This window comes from Theropithecus gelada, chromosome 12 (genome assembly GCF_003255815.1).
Source record: "Theropithecus gelada isolate Dixy chromosome 12, Tgel_1.0, whole genome shotgun sequence".
Taxonomy (NCBI): Eukaryota; Metazoa; Chordata; class Mammalia; order Primates; family Cercopithecidae; genus Theropithecus; species Theropithecus gelada.
The window spans coordinates 82,468,673-82,485,610 of NC_037680.1; the positions used below are offsets into that span (position 1 = coordinate 82,468,673).

A 16,938-nucleotide genomic window follows, 5' to 3' on the forward strand; every position below is an offset into this window, starting at 1 on the left:
AAAAAATAGCAGAAAAAGAGTCAGAGGGCACTGCACTTGCTTTAAGTTGACTGCTTGATTTCCATCAGGTCCCCCGTAGATTACTTTAGGGCCTGAGACTATGGGCCAGTGCTCATTTCCAAAACTAAATGCAGCAGACTTTTATTCACAAGACCCCGCTTCATCAGCTACACTCACACTCTGCCGGTGGTGTGTCCTCTTCTGTGATATGTGGAGCTTGTTATCGCGAGGCTAAGGGAAGCATGTCCTCCAGTCCTCCCCACCCACCGCCCACTCCCCTCCTCAGAGGCTCGCCTTCCATCTATGTGTGTGTCTCCCCTCTGCCCCCAGCAGCCCAAGCTTTACAACTCGTGGATGGAGTCTGGTTCAAGGGGAGACTGTCAGCCTTGTCATCAAGAGGCCCAAGACTGGCGCCTGTTGAGTTCAGTGTGAGGGGAACTATTCATATATATTTTCTTTTTCACTAAACAGTTCTTGAAAGGAAGTGGTAGCTGCTGAAAGCACTTTTTATATCCACTCTGTCTAAATATTTGTCGGGTTTGTCTGCCCGAGAACAAGAACGTGGAATCAAATGAAGGGGTGGGGCCGAGGGGACCGTGTCGTGCAAGAGTGGCAGCCCAGGCTGCTGCAGGGCACAGGTCCCAAGAAGGTCTGTCTGCCTTGGGTTTTCATGCTCCTGAGTGTGGTGAAGTCACAGGGGCTGACGATCTGTGTGTCCAGTGGCTCAAGCTGTTCGAAGCCCCTGAGTAGCTTGATCCATATTCCCCTGAGTCTTGCGCAAAATTCAGATCAATGCCACCAGCACCAGTGGAACATCCTCTGCTGCCGAGCAGCGGGGAGAATAAAATAGAAAGAAACAAAAGAGGGTGCTTGCTCTCTTCGGGTTGGAGAGGCAGGTATGCAAACCCTTTGCACGTGACAGACTCGCAGGCAATGTTATTGGATGAGTATGTATGTAAATTGAAACGAAAACTATGATATGAGACAGAATGAATAAGTGCAAAGTAAAGGTACAATTGACATGTGGTGGTTATGAAAATGGGGGAGCAGTCGAGTGGCTTGGCAATCAAGGGGCTCCAGAGAATCTCTTCAGTAGCAAGGTCCCTAGTGCTAATGCTGCCACTTGGCTGCACTGTGCTGGCCATGAAAGGAAAACAGCTCCAAGCAAGATCTTCCAGGAAGATGGCCAAGGGAAGTCAGAACAAGGGTGAGCAGGGCCGTGAAAGCTCAGCCTTGGTCTCACACCACCCAACTTAGTATTTCACAAGGCATCATGCTACATTCTCCAGAAAGTCATGGGAAAAGTCAATGTTCACTCTATCCATCATGCAAATTTGAAAGGAGGATATTAAAAGATAAAACATGTAAGAGGGTGTCATAATTCAACATTGCTGTCTTGAGGACATGCTGAAGCAGGATTTCAAATGAAGCAACAAGTCTGTGAACCACCTAGCAACAATGGTGCCAGCCAAGGGATGGCTTCGGCTTGGAGAAATGGGGTTTCCTGCTTTAAGGATTGGGGTTGCCTAGTGAAGAGATGATTGTGAGAGAAAGCCCTGCCAACAACAGCCACACTCCTGGCAATGTGAGAGAGCAGATGAGAGCCCAGTAGACTTCTCAGGGCCACTTGTACCTGCCATCATACCCACCTGCTACTGGAAGAGCAACTCTCCACATGAAAGTCAATCTTACATATGCCAGGCTCAGTGGCTCATGCCTGTAATCCCAGCACTTTGGGAGGTTGTAGCAGGCAGATCACCTGAGGTCAGGAGTTTAAGACCAGCCTGGCCAACATGGTGAAATCCCGTCTCTACTAAAACTACAAAACTTAGCCGGGCATGGTGGCACGCACCTGCAATCCCAGCTACTTGGGAGGCTGAGGCAGGAGAATCGCTTGAACTCAGGAGGTGGAGGTGGCAGTGAGCTGAGATCGTGCCATTGCACTCCAGCCTGGATGACAAGAGCGAAATTCCATCTCAAAAAACAAACAAAAAAAGTCAACCTTATATGAAGTACAGAAATGTGCAAGGGAGCAAAATTCAAAACAGAGAAGTTTAGAAAAATGAGCATTCATGCAGGTGCCATGTCCTATACCCACATTTCCATTGTTGGAGTCAGGAGAGAAAATATACAAAGTTTACGTCATCCACAGAACATGAAAGAAATGGGTGGACATGCTGAAGAAATCCAAACAAACACAGCTATGTTTGCTAGTCGGATTCATAGAGAGGAAGAAGCGGGAAAAACTGTAAACACAGATATGCAAATAGCCATACAGAGGGCTCTAGAAGCCTTCAGTGGGACATTATCCTGGTGAGCCTCTGCTGCAGGACCCACAGTGTGAGTGCTGACCAGGGCATGTGGCTGGCGTGGAAGGTTCATGTCTGCCCTAAGTGAAATGGTTTATAAAAGATTCTGTATGCTACCAGACTGTCTACATTTAAAAGGGTAAGTCAGAACAACTCATAAATTTAAAAGATCTCAAATCAAGATATCGTGAGAACAGAAAAAAAAAAAAAAAGAGGAATTTTTAAACGTAAAATGTCACGTTGAAAACAAAATCAGTGGAAAATGTGTGTGTGTGTTTGGTTTTTTCCAGAAGCCCCTTTAACCATAAGTTCAAGATCAGGTTTTCTTTCCTGTTTGCTTGTGACACTTCAGAAAGTGACATTTCTGGGGTCATTCACAGAGGTAGAGAAAACCCGGAGTGCCTACTGCCTCCACTTCCTGAATTCAGGAACTGAATTCACCTTCTGCTGGAAAGGCAAACTCAGCTTCCAGTAAATCCACCGTGTTTTAAATGTCTCGATACCTGTAGATTCTTCTGCTTGCAGAGTTATTGTAAAATTCACAGTGGAAAAACGGAGTGGGCATTTTTCATAGCAGTCCTTTCCTATGAAATCATTCACTGCAACCCAAATCCCCCAGCTTCTGTGTACAATCTTAGCCTTGAGTGGGCTTGAGTATTTGTTGACTCGAGTTCTTCGTTTAACCTTTAAACCTTCGAAGACATCTCGGAAAAGGATCTTGGATAAGGCAGATGTCTGCAAGAGTCAGCTTCTGTCTCCTTTTCTGAGATCTCTTCTTGGCATCTGCTATTCAACTGCTTTTGTGATGCTGCAAACAGTGAGATGGTACGATTAGAGATGAATGCATGATGTTAATAGACAGGTTTGATTTTTCTGCATAAAAACAGACAAAACTGGACAAAGGTTTTCCCACTGCCTTCAAAATGAGTCAAAGTATATACTCATTTATAGCCATATATCAGAAATGCAGGAACTCAAGACCCTGGGAACTATGGATACTTTCGAATTTCACATTCTCCAAGTCTCTCTTAGACTCAGTAGATGTCCATCATGGAAGCACTTGTGCCCCACCTATGACAGGAACCAAAGAAAGATTCCACCAGAAAATTCCCCACTCCCGGGGGGGTGGAGATTCCCCTTGCCTTCTAAGGGAATAACAATAGAGCAAGCTCTAAGAGGGCATGTCAGGATGCTCTTTCTAGCTCTCAAGCAAGAAGTGAATAGAGAGTTAATTTCCTCCAACCATGTGTGAGGCTCAGCTGAGTGGCCCGCATGAAGAATGCTGCACAGCAGCCATAAACTCTAACCTTTTCAAAATTCCTCTTGGCCCCCTGAAGACCCGCCAGCTGGCTTGGCTTTGCTGAATTGCCTCATCCCGGGCCATTGAGGAGGCCCTCAGGAGTCTGAAGCCCAATCATAAACAAAGCTGGGGGAGGCGGCCCCAGCTCATCCCGCCAGGACTAGCTGCCCATTGAAAACTCTGGGCCTGCCCTGCTGCTGCCATGCATATGAATGATGGGGTGCAGAGCCTCTGAGATTCGCTGCTTAGAGCCTCCACAGAACCCATGCAAAGGTTAGCCCTTGCCCTCGTGTGTTCCTAGTCCCTACCCTGCCAAGGCACAGCACAAGGTGGAAAGTAGGAAGTGATGGATGGATAGATAGGAGATACTGGAATTTTCTGTCTGGTGCTGAAGAAAGTTGCAACTCCTCCATCCCCACTTATTTGCATGGCACTTCTTCCAAATCAGACATTTGCCTCTTTCCAGAAAGCTGTCATCAATAAAGAGACTCAACAAGAGGCCTCCTACAGGAGCTGAGGATAAAGACATCGCCGCAGGCTAAGATCAGTGTATTGACATCACCTAGTTATATTTGAGTGTGAGCCCCAGAGGACACTTCCTGCCAGTAAACACCTAGTTTATCGAGTATTTCTGGTGGGTTTTTTTTTTTTTTTAATGCTTAAGAGTGTCTATTATCCTCCTCAAAAATCCTGCTTCCTTTTCTTCTTTTAAAATCTGAACATAATGAGTGAAATCAATTCTAATTGTCCAGTATTTCCATTCGTTGCGTGAATGTGCACGAGCTCATGTTCCGTGGGTCCATCGGTCTGGGTTGCAGTGCTCCTGGGACCCATCTGTGGTGCTGCCCTGGCAAATGGTGGCTGGGTTAAAGCACAACAAGGACCCTTTTAATATGACTCCACCTAGAGGCATTTAGAGATAGGGTGGCTGCAATCCTCTTATGAGCTCCTGTTCCTGTTCCTGCTGCCATCCAAGTTTGCACCAGGATGCGAATGTGTGCCGCATTTAATCAGGATGCCTCCATGCGTCCCAAGAAAGCAGACACAAGAGCTCAGGAGAGAAACAAGGCCATCCACACCACAAAGGAGCCAGAAGCCTTCCAAATGTCAATGCACTGCTGCATTTTTCCAAACTTGTTGCCGGAGCGGCCTTTAACATCCCCAATGGCCTGCTGTGATCCACCAGCTAAAAACATCGATTGTTAATTGTCTGACCACTACAGAGCAGCTCGTTTTAATATAGTCATGACATGAATGAGACCCAAGCTCCCCTTTGCCCCTCCCCTGAGGCACCTTGGATCTTGGAGGGAGAAGGGGGCACTTCGTTGGCTGTGGTACAATAGGGGCTAGTGTTGAGGTCAGCAATAAATAAGGGGTAACATTGTTTTCCCTGCTGGCAATCAGCAAGCCTTCCTTAAGGATTGAAATAACTTACATTTCTGGAGTGAGCAGCTGAGTAACTGAGAAAGAAGACTCTGTTCCTTTTCAAGAGAATCCCTCTCTCTCTCTCTCTTTCTTTATCTCTTTCTCTCTCTCTCTCTCACACACACGCACACATACACACACACTTCTCTCTACCCCTACCCAATTCCTCAATTGCTGCTCTCACTCTGATATGTAGAGCAAGCCAGCTGTGCCTCCCTAATTTATGAAGGCTTGAAATGTGCATGTGAAGAGTATGTTGCTTCAAGGGCCACTCCAGTGGCAACAAAACCCTCAAGAGTAGGGGGATTTGGGCCCAAACATTTAAATAACCCATGTAACAGAGGCCGCGAAGAAAGGCATCTTCTTCTTAGTGCTACAGTTGTCTTTTACATACAGGCTCTGAAGATTGCTCAAAAAACTTCACAAGCCCCAATGGGACCATCGAATCCCCTGGGTTTCCTGAGAAGTATCCACACAACTTGGACTGCACCTTTACCATCCTGGCCAAACCCAAGATGGAGATTGTCCTGCAGTTCCTGATCTTTGACCTAGAGCATGACCCTTTGCAGGTGGGAGAGGGGGACTGCAAGTACGACTGGCTGGACATCTGGGATGGCATTCCACATGGTGAGTGATGTCATGAGGCATTCTTCAGTAGCTTGGCCTTTGCCTGTTAATTGCTTTAGTGATGATAAAGAGGAAGAACAAAGACTTCAAAGCTCCTACGAGTTCTTATATGACCCATGGTGACTTTCTCTTCTTCCCCTTCACTAAGAATAGCTTGAGAGAAATTACAGGAAGGCTGTCTACTTTCTTGGAAATATTTCTTTAGAAAAAGATAGGAGACTAAGTAGATACTTGGAAAGGATGAGAAAACTTATAGATAGTGTTCATTTCTACCCCAAATTGTCAAGATAGAAGGTGGCTTGATGGCTAACCCCTATGACCAAACAGAAGGACTCCGAGCCAGACTGGCCGGGCTTAACTCCTGGCTCTGCTACTCACCAGCTGTGCAACCTTAGACAGATTACTTACCCTATCTGTGTCAAGTTAGCTGCTATCATCATCATTATTATTACTATAATTTTAAAATTATTATTAATATAGTCATAAATATTGAAAAGGTACATCACCCAAGGCTGAGAGCCACCAGTACTTCACAGGTGAAGACCAACATAGATCCTGGGTCTAATCAGTACTGGAAAGGAACAAATCTTTCACTTTTGTAGTCATTCTAAGTATCTTCTAATATAAAGGAGACATGATGACTAAGCAAGAAGAGCAATTTCATTTCCTGGGTAAAGCACAAGACTTAGTCAGAAAACTTGGGTTGGAGGCCCAGCTCTGCTATTTCCTAGCAGTGTGAATAAGGAAATCACATGCACTCTCCAAACTTCAGTTTCTTCCTCTGTAGAATAGACATGGTAATGATGCCTTTCCAGCTCATCTTCCAGGCCACTGAGAACAGAATGAAGCCAGTGAAAGCAGCCTGTACCTTTTTGATGAAAAAGTGAAAGTGCTATTTAATGTGCAAGAAAAATATTAGCCATTGTTCTTGAAACATATCTTTGGTTTTTATGGCAAGGTGTACAAAGTGATGCTCCACTGAATAAAATGCAGTGAGGGGAAGGGAAAACAGAGTGGAAACCAAGTTTGACATTTTGATTTCCACTGACTTCTCTTTGTCTTGAATGTCCAGTTGGCCCCCTGATTGGCAAGTACTGTGGGACGAAAACACCCTCTGAACTTCGTTCATCGACAGGGATCCTTTCCCTGACCTTTCACACGGACATGGCGGTGGCCAAGGATGGCTTCTCTGCGCGTTACTACCTGCTCCACCAGGAGCCGCTAGAGAGTGAGTTGGCCAATTGGGAACCTCTGTCCTGTCCTTCCATCAGGGCTGTAAGGGTGTACAGGTGAAGAGAGGCTGAGCTCTATGAGACAGAAGATGGGAACTCCATGGAATTTATGGTGGCATCTGAGTTTAGAGGCGCCCACATCCTCTTGCCAGGAAGAGGTTGATGAGAAAAGAACACATGTCAATCTGGGTGCTTATTTCTTTAAAAAAAAAAAAACATATATATATATGGAATAAGAATTAGTTATTTTCAGGGCAAGTCATGGCACCATCTCATACCTCAGTTTCCTCATCTATGAATGAAAGAGAGGTTAGTTAGGATGCTCTATACAGGATCCCTCCTCTGCTAACATTTTTTTAGTCTGTAGCCATTTTTTTCCCCTCTCAAAATCTCAGGGGCCATTGTCACAAAACTGAACCATTTTAAACCTCTCTCTGTATTTTTTGACATTAACCATCTCTGGGCCTGGGTAATGTTTTCCTGACTAGATTGGTACAACTGCTTAGACTTGGACTCCACACGTCCACCAGAGATAGTTTGTGGAGCTTTTACTATGTGCCAGGCACCAAGCAAGGAATTAAAAACTGTCACTCTGACCGCAGCTGCTGTGGGACTTGCGGTCCCTCAGCACTGAGCAACATCTTCAAATCAGCTGCTCTTGGACATGTGTTTCAAATGTGCTGCCATTTCTACTTAAAGACCCAAACGATAACTTTTTTTTTTTTTTTTTTTTTTGAGACAGAGTCTCTCTCTCTCTTGCCCAGGCTGGAGTGCAGTGGCTCGATCTCAGCTCACTGCAACCTCCACCACCTGGTTTAAGCGATTCTCGTGTCTCAGCCTCCCAAGTAGCTGGAACTATAGGCATGCGCCACCATGCCCAACTAATTTTTGTATTTTTAGCAGAGGTGGGGTTTTGCCATGTTGACCAGCCTGGTCTTGAACTCCTGGCCTCAAGTGCTCTGCCTGCCTCCGCCTCCTCAAATGCTGGGATTATAGGTGTGAGCCACCATGCCCAGCCCCAAATAAGTTTCAAGACTAAAGAAGCACTTTTAAGAATGCTTCAAGCTGTGGAAATCCTGCCCTGATTGCACACAACTCACCATATATATAACTACAGACACAGCAGCCTGGCCTGCAGGAAGGTTGCTGGGTTTTGCATTTGTTTTTTCATCAAAGAGCCTCTGAAGATTGAGTGACAAAGAAACAGTATGGCAAATTGCACCAGGTCCTGTGAATGGCCAGTGCAGTCACAGAATAAAGAATAGGCTTATACCTGATAAGGATTGCTGGCTGGCCCATCTTAGACACATGCACACACCCGTATCGATCTGTGTTCATGGCATTCATGGAAGGACAGCAATGCAACTGACAGCACAAGGCCAGAATAAGTGACTGCTGGGTCTATTTGTCCAGACTGGTGGTGCAGGGGAATAGAGAGTGACATGCATGTGCTCATGGAGAGGTTTCCCAAAGACAAGTATTCATGCTTTGTAATGTCTGTCTTCTGTGCCAGAACTCACAAGACAGTTGAGTGAAAAAAGAAAGAAGCAGAAGTGCCTCCTGGGTGTTTATTAATAAAGCAGGCTTTCCACGATGTATCAGCTCACCCGAATCGCCACAAGTCTATCTCACATTTACCTGTATTGCAATAATGGTGCATCTGGCATCTGTAGCCTGCAGCACTAACAGTTTTTGTGCTTTAAATTATATTTTTAATTTGTATGATGATTCTGTTATTTATCCATAGTCTGATTTCTTTTAGGTCCCATTTAGTTTCTTTCAGACCCAGAGGGGTTGTTAAGCTCTATGACGTGGTGTAGTTGTTTTTAAAACATGAGCATATAATTAGGGTCTGTTAAATGAGGAAATGCCTGCAAGGACTTGTGCCTAGAAGGGAGGCAACATTTGGGGAACCCCGGGGTATGAGGTTGGAAGGCCTAACTCTGCATTTGACCATCTCCTTTCCCCAGACTTTCAGTGCAATGTCCCTCTGGGCATGGAGTCTGGTCGGATTGCTAATGAACAGATCAGTGCCTCATCTACCTACTCTGATGGGAGGTGGACCCCTCAACAAAGCCGGCTCCATGGTGATGACAATGGCTGGACCCCCAACTTGGATTCCAACAAGGAGTATCTCCAGGTACTTGTGCAGATAGCAGAGGATGTGCAGAGTGTGTATGTATTGCTGGAGTAGGAGGGTAGCTCCTCAAATACAGTGGACAGAGGACACAAAGAAAATAAACACAGCATACATGAGAACTCCACTGATTCATTCATCCAAACAGATGTGTATGCCACGCACTGGGTTACATGCTGGCATACACTGATCAGAGGGAGCCTGCCCCCGCCCTTGTGGAGATTACTGAGCCTGGGAGGAATTGTTTGGCCAGGATGCTGTTTGCCCTATAGATATTCGAGGAACATTCTATAAGCTGTTTGAATCTTCCTCATTCTTGGCACAGGGAGGCATCAGGGACATGGGGGGCATTCTCCTAAGGGCAGGTTTGTTGAGGTGCTAACTGCGCATGACAGCTTCTCATGATCTTTGCTATTTGGAGACAGCCCTGCCAGGAAGGTTTTGCACAGAGCTATCAGAAGAACACATGGGAAAATGTCACTACCAGGAACGGAACTCGAGGCGTCCAGATGCTCGGCAGCATCTCTTCAGACCATTGTTTGCTTTATTCTGAATACAACTTGCAGCTCATGTTGAGTAATCTTCCCGCACTGCACACTGCTCCAGTTCTCATCCCCTGGGAAGAAGTAAACAGGGGAAAAGCAAGCTACTAGTTCCACACCAGAGCAGTGACTGCTTTTATGACACATATAAGACAGCCTTGTGACCCACTGACAAGCCTGTCCTAGCTCTGATGCGACACGGTGACCTCTGCTCTAAGAAGGATGTTGCAAAGCAGACAACAGGAAAGGGAGAAAGACCACTTAGAAACTCCAGGGAGTCCACAGAGGTTCTAACAGCAAGCCCTGGGGCCATTTGTCATTGTCTCTCCTCTCAGCCTCTCCAAAAATCCATCTCCTCTCAGCCTGCAAAGCTTCCAGAAAGTTCTTTATAACTGGCATCCCCTATCTTTGACCTTCATCTTATACTTTCTCCTATTGCCATCCACCTGTTTCTCATACGTGTAGATGGCACTGTGTACTTATTTGAATGTTTAGTAATGCTGAGCACATTGTAGGTCACCAATAAGTGCTTACTGAATTGAATTTAGCCAGTGTGTGCTAGCTACATTTTGGTCACATGGAGACTGCCATTCAGAAACACCATGGCCAGCAAAGGAATGACATCCAGCAATTTCCAAATGGGTTTGGCATTGTGGGAGGGGAAGTACCTTAAAATGTTGGCCATCCTCCTCATAGAGCAAAAGGTCAGGCCTTGGTGCATAAGCCTAATTGCTTGGGCAGACTCTACATGCCCTTTGACCCCTTAGTGACCTGAGCAACTAAATACACAATGGAGGGAGAGGGTGTGGGGAGGGGATGCCTCTATGAGTGTGACTTTTGGAACTAGGGCATTGTAAGTGAATTGGACAGTAGAGTGGAGTAGATTCAGCCTTATTTCTTTAAAGCAGCATCTGCTTCCACAGTCCAAGGCAAGCCTTCATTTACTAAGAAGGGATTATAGTTCTAGATGTTCAATGATTGAGAAAAAATGAGTGTTGTCCCTTCATATTTGCAAAAGAGAGAAAAAAGAAAACCTAGCTTTTCAAGGTGTCTGATTTAGTGTAAGATAATGCAAGTTTAATTGTCCAATAGAATTGCAAACTGATACTAATTACAAGTACGTCTCAGCGAATCACAGATACAGGTTGGGAGAAAAGTCTAATGATTGCATCCTTTGGAAAACAACAAGACACTGCCCTATGTTGGGAATGGTGGTCTCTTACTCCTGCCCTCTCTTCCCCAGGTGGACCTGCGCTTTTTAACCATGCTCACAGCCATCGCAACACAGGGAGCGATTTCCAGGGAAACACAGAATGGCTACTATGTCAAATCCTATAAGCTGGAAGTCAGCACTAATGGAGAGGACTGGATGGTGTACCGGCATGGCAAAAATCACAAGGTAAATCCATGATCCTACCTTAAAGGCACATTGGACCAGGGCAGGAGGGATGGGATCAGGGGAGCTTTAAGGCGACCTCCTACAGGAGAGAGAGCCTTGTGTAGTGAGGCTCAGATAATTGATGGAGGCAAGGGTCGTGCTGGCCTTGAAAATCTTCTCTCTTAGGCTAAAGCGATTGGAAAACACCGTTTCTCTGACAGCCCGGTTGCTGTTGCATCTTGCGCAGCAGAGAGAGAGCGAGCTTGCAGAGTGTTCTCTGACTTCAAATGAAGGAGAAAATGCGTCCCCAGTCCGCTTCTCCCCACACAGGATTCACTGAACATTTATGGCCTGAGTCCCTTCCACATGCTGGGTTAACAATCACAAAACCACATGACACTACAGTTCAGGAGTTACGGAGCTCTGGAAATGAAAGGGCACAAATCCTGAGAGGGAATCACAACGTCCCGCAGAAGAAAGAGGACAATAAATAATGAAGAGAAATTCAGTTTGTCGGGGATGGGTTCTGAACTGGCAATCATGCTTAGCGGCAAGGCATTGAATTCTCTCTGCTGGCGTCTCCCGCGTCTGCGGCTCCCGGAGGTGTGGTCTGTGTGGGTGATGTGGGGCTTTTGTTGTATACATATGGATAAATGTCTGGCACTCCACTTTCTAAAGACACATGACATTCTGGGTCTGCAGCTGGCACGGGCGATGTGGGGGCTATATGTGTATATACACAGCACACTCAGCACATAGAGGCTTACTGCAAACAGCCAGGGGCTTGTGTGGGTGGGATTGCAGTATCTGTGATGGGAGCACAGGGCATGGTGCCCCCTGCAGAGCAGGAGCTGGCACAGAGGTCTGGAAGGAGAGTGTGATGTCTGGGGCATTCCCAGGCGCTGCCTCTCCTTCCCTAAAAGGGAGGTAGGGAGGGAGGGAGGAAGCGGGTCTCTCCTGTAGCGTTCCAGTTCCACCAGGCCCTGGTCTGTTAGGGTGTGAATTATCAAAATGGGTCACATGTGGCCAAGCCTAGGGAGGCCAAAGATCTTTTCCAAAGGGAATCTCCTCAGCCCCTATCACTGCCCTAAGGCAGCTTGCTCTGTCTGGTGCAGCTGGAAACCTTAGACCCAGAAAATTCTGAACTATGATGTTGGCAGCCTCACTTGGGAAACGGGAAAAGGAGTAGATTTTTTAAAAATTGAAAACACCATAGTAATGGGGTACCACTCATCTGAAAACCATGGCTTCTGGATATTACCAAGTATCTCACACACATGCACACAATTGCCCGATTTCCATGATAAAGATTGTGAGGTACTTAGTAATTGAAAGATGTGCCCGGCCAGGTCTGGTTTCCCACTGACTTGGTTGCAGGAAGACTTGCCAAGCATCCGTCGGGAGTGGCCAGCCTGAATTGGCACTGGGTGCCAGAAGCTTGGGGGCTGAGACCTGGTTCCACCCCAGCCTTTTCAATGATAAACTGGTAGATCTCCGAAGCTCAGCTAGCAGACGAGTGCCAGAAGCCAGGCAGGGGTGACCCCCGGGGAGAGGAGTGGGGCTCACCTGACTGTCTCCCTGTCCAGGCGCAGTGACTAAGCAGTGCGGGCCTGGAGGGATACTGTAGCATAAGCTGTTTTAAAAGCATGCAGATGGACCAGGATGCTATTTAAAACATCATTTGTAGGAAATCTGCTTTTGGAAATACCTTAGCACTGCACATTTTCATAGAATGCTGTCCTCCCTGGCTTTATCCCTGGTATTCATTCTTCAGGAAAGATATTCCTGAAATTGAATTTAGCTTTCTGGTTTTTAGAATTATTTTTCTCAACTTTTTCATAGTGGATACGTTCTCTTTTGCCTCCTCTTTCCCCACTTGGCTAGATTTCTTTCCCCAGAAGCCAAGGGGTAACTTGAGAGTTTTTTTGTTTTTGTTTTTGTTTTACTGAATTAGTCCTGCCCAAATAAACGGAGTTGGGGCAGAGGAAAAGCCCTTTCTCTTCCGCATTAGAAATTCATCCTCTGTGTACTTAGAGGGAGGCAGGAAAATGGAGAGCCTGCCAAGTAGGCATTGCCCCACTCTCCAAGCTCCTTCACCCCACTGCGGGTATGGTGGGCGCCCAGGAGGCTTTCCTTGTCTCCCCTGCAAGGATGGTCTCAGCTGCCCCTTCATTAGCAGATCTTTCGTTCAGATATCTGTATTTAATGGGCAGATTCCCCCTCATTCACGGTGCGTCAGTGCAGCTCTCCGGGCTGTTGGGGTTGAAATAGTTGAGTGAACCATGCCAAATAGATTTGTCAAGTCTGCTGCAGTTCGATTTGATGCCATGGGGGAGGTGGGGGTTGGGGAGGGGACTTGGGGGCAGTGGAGGAAGAGGCTTCATCCACGCCGAGTACCACCACTGAGTTTCTCTTTGTAGCCGCTGGATGGTGAGCACTGTGCCCAGCTAACGGGTGCTAAGTGACGGGCTTGAAAGTGAAATTCAGACAACAGGAGTTAGCAGAAAAGCAAAGCAGAGAGGAAGGCAGCCGCCGGCTCTGCCCTGCTCTGCTCTGCAGTGCAGAGGGAAGGTTTGCAAATGCCTTCCCAGTGTGCAGGGAAGGAAGAGGGAATTGTGACATTTGGGACAGAAATGTGGGAACTCGATTTCAACTCCCTGGTCACTGTCAACAGCAATGCAGCATACCAAAGACCAGGGAATTGGGGAAGGCAGAGAAAAACAAGATTAATGAGCATGCAAGGTGGCGGGGGAGGGCTGTGCTATGTCTTTGCAAAACACTGTTTACAATGTGGACCCAGACTGGGCTGAGGCAAGGCCTAGGCCTCTGAAAGAATGCCTTCCTTCTTGCTGCCAGGGGGTGAGGGAGACTAAGGAACTCTTTTCCAGCCTCCCCTAGCCAGGGAGCAGCCTCTTCTTGGTCTCCTCCCATCCAACAGGTCATCATGAGGTCGCCTGTGAGAAAGTGGTCAGTCACCCTGTTGCTGGGGCATTGCAAACCTCCCCCTGGCAAATGCAGCCTGGTTACACAGGCCACATGCACAGCACATCCCAAATCTTTATCCAATTCCACATGCCATAAATATGGAACCTATGATTCTCATATAGGGCGGGCTCGCCTTATGTATATTTATGGCATAACCACAAGGCAGAGAGCTCATCTGCCTGATGGAACCCATATCCAACCCACGTGCTCCCTTAAATTATACAAATTGCTTTGCATACATTTCTTTAGAAACCACAAGCAGAAATTACTGCTTTTGGTTTCCCCAGCTATATTAGTAACACTCCAGACGCAGACATGGCATTGTTAATACAACAGTAGAAGGTTCGTGTATGTTTACATAATTATAGGCACAATTATGTACATACATACCAAGAGAGGCACATGGAGAGTGATAGGAAGAGCTCAGAGGCACAAGGTCATAGTCAAGGTCCTGCCCTCCTGAGATGCTGATTCCATGAGTCTGCACTGGGGGATCAGCTGTGCCTGGGGAATAGAACCACAGCTGGTGACAAGACAGGGGAGAGAGACTATTGCCCTTATTTGTCTAGGCAAAAGCCCTTATCTTCACTTCCCCCTCATTCGGTAAATGTGGGGATCTCCCTTGTTGACATAGCTCTGGTTAGTCACAGGGTTTCTGGGCTATTCTGATGTATTTGGAAGAAATTTGGGCTAAAAGAGAAAGTCTGTAGGGTGCCAAATGCACGCTATTGGCCAGATCAAGGATGGATGGGGGGAGATAGGGATGAGGTAAGACTTGGGTCCAAGAATTTTCAGAATTACCCCACAAGGAGTGGAAGGAATGCACTGAGCTCATCACATTAATGTAAGGATGACCTCCAAGGGACTCAGAAAATCCTCAGGCACCAGCTTATTCACTCGAGAATTTCACAGAGTTTCACAACTGTGGAATTGAAGCTCTTAGAGATTAAGTACCTTGCTGCAGGGACTAGGAAACTGGACCCTTCATGGACGGCGCCTGGTCACCAGACTTGGATGTCCAGGCTGGCGCTCCCCACAGTCTGGCCTAGGCCTTACTCTTCATCTTGAGGGAACTTGGCTTCCTACATGTTCAGTCCAAGGACTGACAGGCACACATTTTCCCGGAAAGCCTCCTCTCCAGTGAAGTTCTCTGTGCAGGATGAGCCTGGACGTGGCTTAACCCACTAGGCTCATTGCTGTGGAGCTGGGCCCCACGACAGAATCATGAGGATGGGGAGTCAAAAGGAGTTGCCATTTATTTGATTTGGCTACATCCCTTCAAAACAAATAAACACCCCACTTCAAAAATCCTCTGTCTTGTATTTATTTTCTAAATTAAATCATTTTTAAATCAGAGACTTGGGAGGAGAGAAAGAGTGGTGTCAGAAAACCAAACCCCCAAATCAGTTGGCTAACAGCTAGAGGCACAGGATGTCTATTTTCAGACCTTCTTAAACAGGGCACTGCATGACCCTGGAAACGTCTCTTAGTGGCTCCAGGCCTCAGGGTTTCCACCCAGTCCAAATGGAGTGGCGCTGTGGCTGCTATCGGCAAAGCACCTTGAGATCTGCAGATGGAACGCTCTCTGCGGACATAATTAATGGAGGAGACCCACAAAGCTCTTCTTGAGCAGAAGCAAGTTATCAATTTAAAAAGTAAGAAGGCCCCATGGGATATTTATGGGCCTCTTTAAAATCATAGGCCTGGAATGGACCACGATAAGTCATCCAGACCTTTCCCTGCATCTGATGGGGCCTGCACTGAGCTGCCTCAGATAAATGTCATCCATATCAGCCTCATTGTTCTCTTAGGGATGCAATTATGCCTCCACTTGATCATTTAAGTTTTCAGAAGAAACCTTTTTTTAAAAAACCTCCTGGCAGATGATGGGCTTCCCCTTATTCCTTTTGTGGTGGTAATTTTGTTTGTTGTATATGAGATTAGGACAATGCCTCACACTGTAATGGGCACCAGCCTTCAGAAGTCGTGGCTAGAACGGCGTCATCGAACCATGGTTGTGTGTGCTCTGAAGGGGGCTGATGCCCCTTCCAAGTTCAAGTCCCTCAGTGTATCTGACCCCCTCAATTAAAATGGAGAAGAATCCAGTACCCTAGGTAATTAAGTTTGTCCCTTATCCATTTGCCATGGGATGAGCTCAGACCTTTAGCCTCTCCACTTAGGAAGCTCAGGGGAAAATTTCATTATACAGAAGCTTGAACCTTTTCTCTATCAGGCTTCCGTGGCCAGCGTCACCCAGCTCCCGTGGGTGCTGAACTGTCTCCAATAGCTGAGGCGCGCCTCCCTGGCGCTGATAGCCTTGACGTTAACCTCCCAGGTCCCCGCTGTGCACAGAGCCAGTGACAAGGAGCACATAGAGGGCATGTGGAAGGGTGCTGTGATTTTGCTTGGGCTGAGGAATCATGTTCCTTGCCCCAACCCCAACTAATGTAGGTAAGCACTGGAGTGAAGCCCTCACCTGGTAGATTGCCCCACTCTCTGATGTCACCTTGTCCCTGCTCTGGTTTGCAGAGCCTCCACCGGAAGAGGCAGGCAGGTGGCAGAGGTCTCTGGAACCTCACTCCCTGTTCCCTCAATCTCTGCCCACCTGGGAGTTAAAGGCGCCTCCTTAAAAAGCCCAAACATCTGTGTTAGGTTTCCAGGGGTGAAGGGCCCACCCTACCCAGCTATAATGTCCCAGAATGTCCAAGTTTCTCTTTCCGTCTTCCTAGGAGGACATTGGCCATTCCCCCCAAGCCCGCTCATTGCTCTGATCCTGTGCTCCTCTCCCGCCCGCTCTTCTCCTGCCCCACCCCTGAGCTGCACTCCTCCCCCTCCTCCTCCCCGAAGCGTTCCTGTCTCAAATCCTGAAACCCTAATCCTGTTAGTATGCTGTGTTCCAGGGCTCAGCGTCTCGATGGGGGTAACATAATCCCGCAGTAAATCTAGCGGGCCCCGCAGGCCCACACAGATGGGGATGCGCACATCCCCGCCCCCCAGAACACA

At 47.2% G+C, this 16,938-nt stretch overlaps 1 protein-coding gene across 5 annotated transcripts in view; it reads left to right on the forward strand.

The window, feature by feature from the left end:
* NRP2 (neuropilin 2) overlaps nt 1-16,938 on the forward strand; it is a 115,355-nt gene that overhangs the window by 34,399 nt on the left and 64,018 nt on the right. For all 5 annotated transcript variants that reach the window (XM_025404391.1, XM_025404392.1, XM_025404393.1 and 2 more), the window contains exons 4-7: nt 5,431-5,661; nt 6,734-6,889; nt 8,864-9,033; nt 10,816-10,971. In XM_025404391.1, coding sequence (XP_025260176.1) covers nt 5,431-5,661; nt 6,734-6,889; nt 8,864-9,033; nt 10,816-10,971 — 713 coding nt within the window. The remainder of the gene's footprint in view (nt 1-5,430; nt 5,662-6,733; nt 6,890-8,863; nt 9,034-10,815; nt 10,972-16,938) is intronic.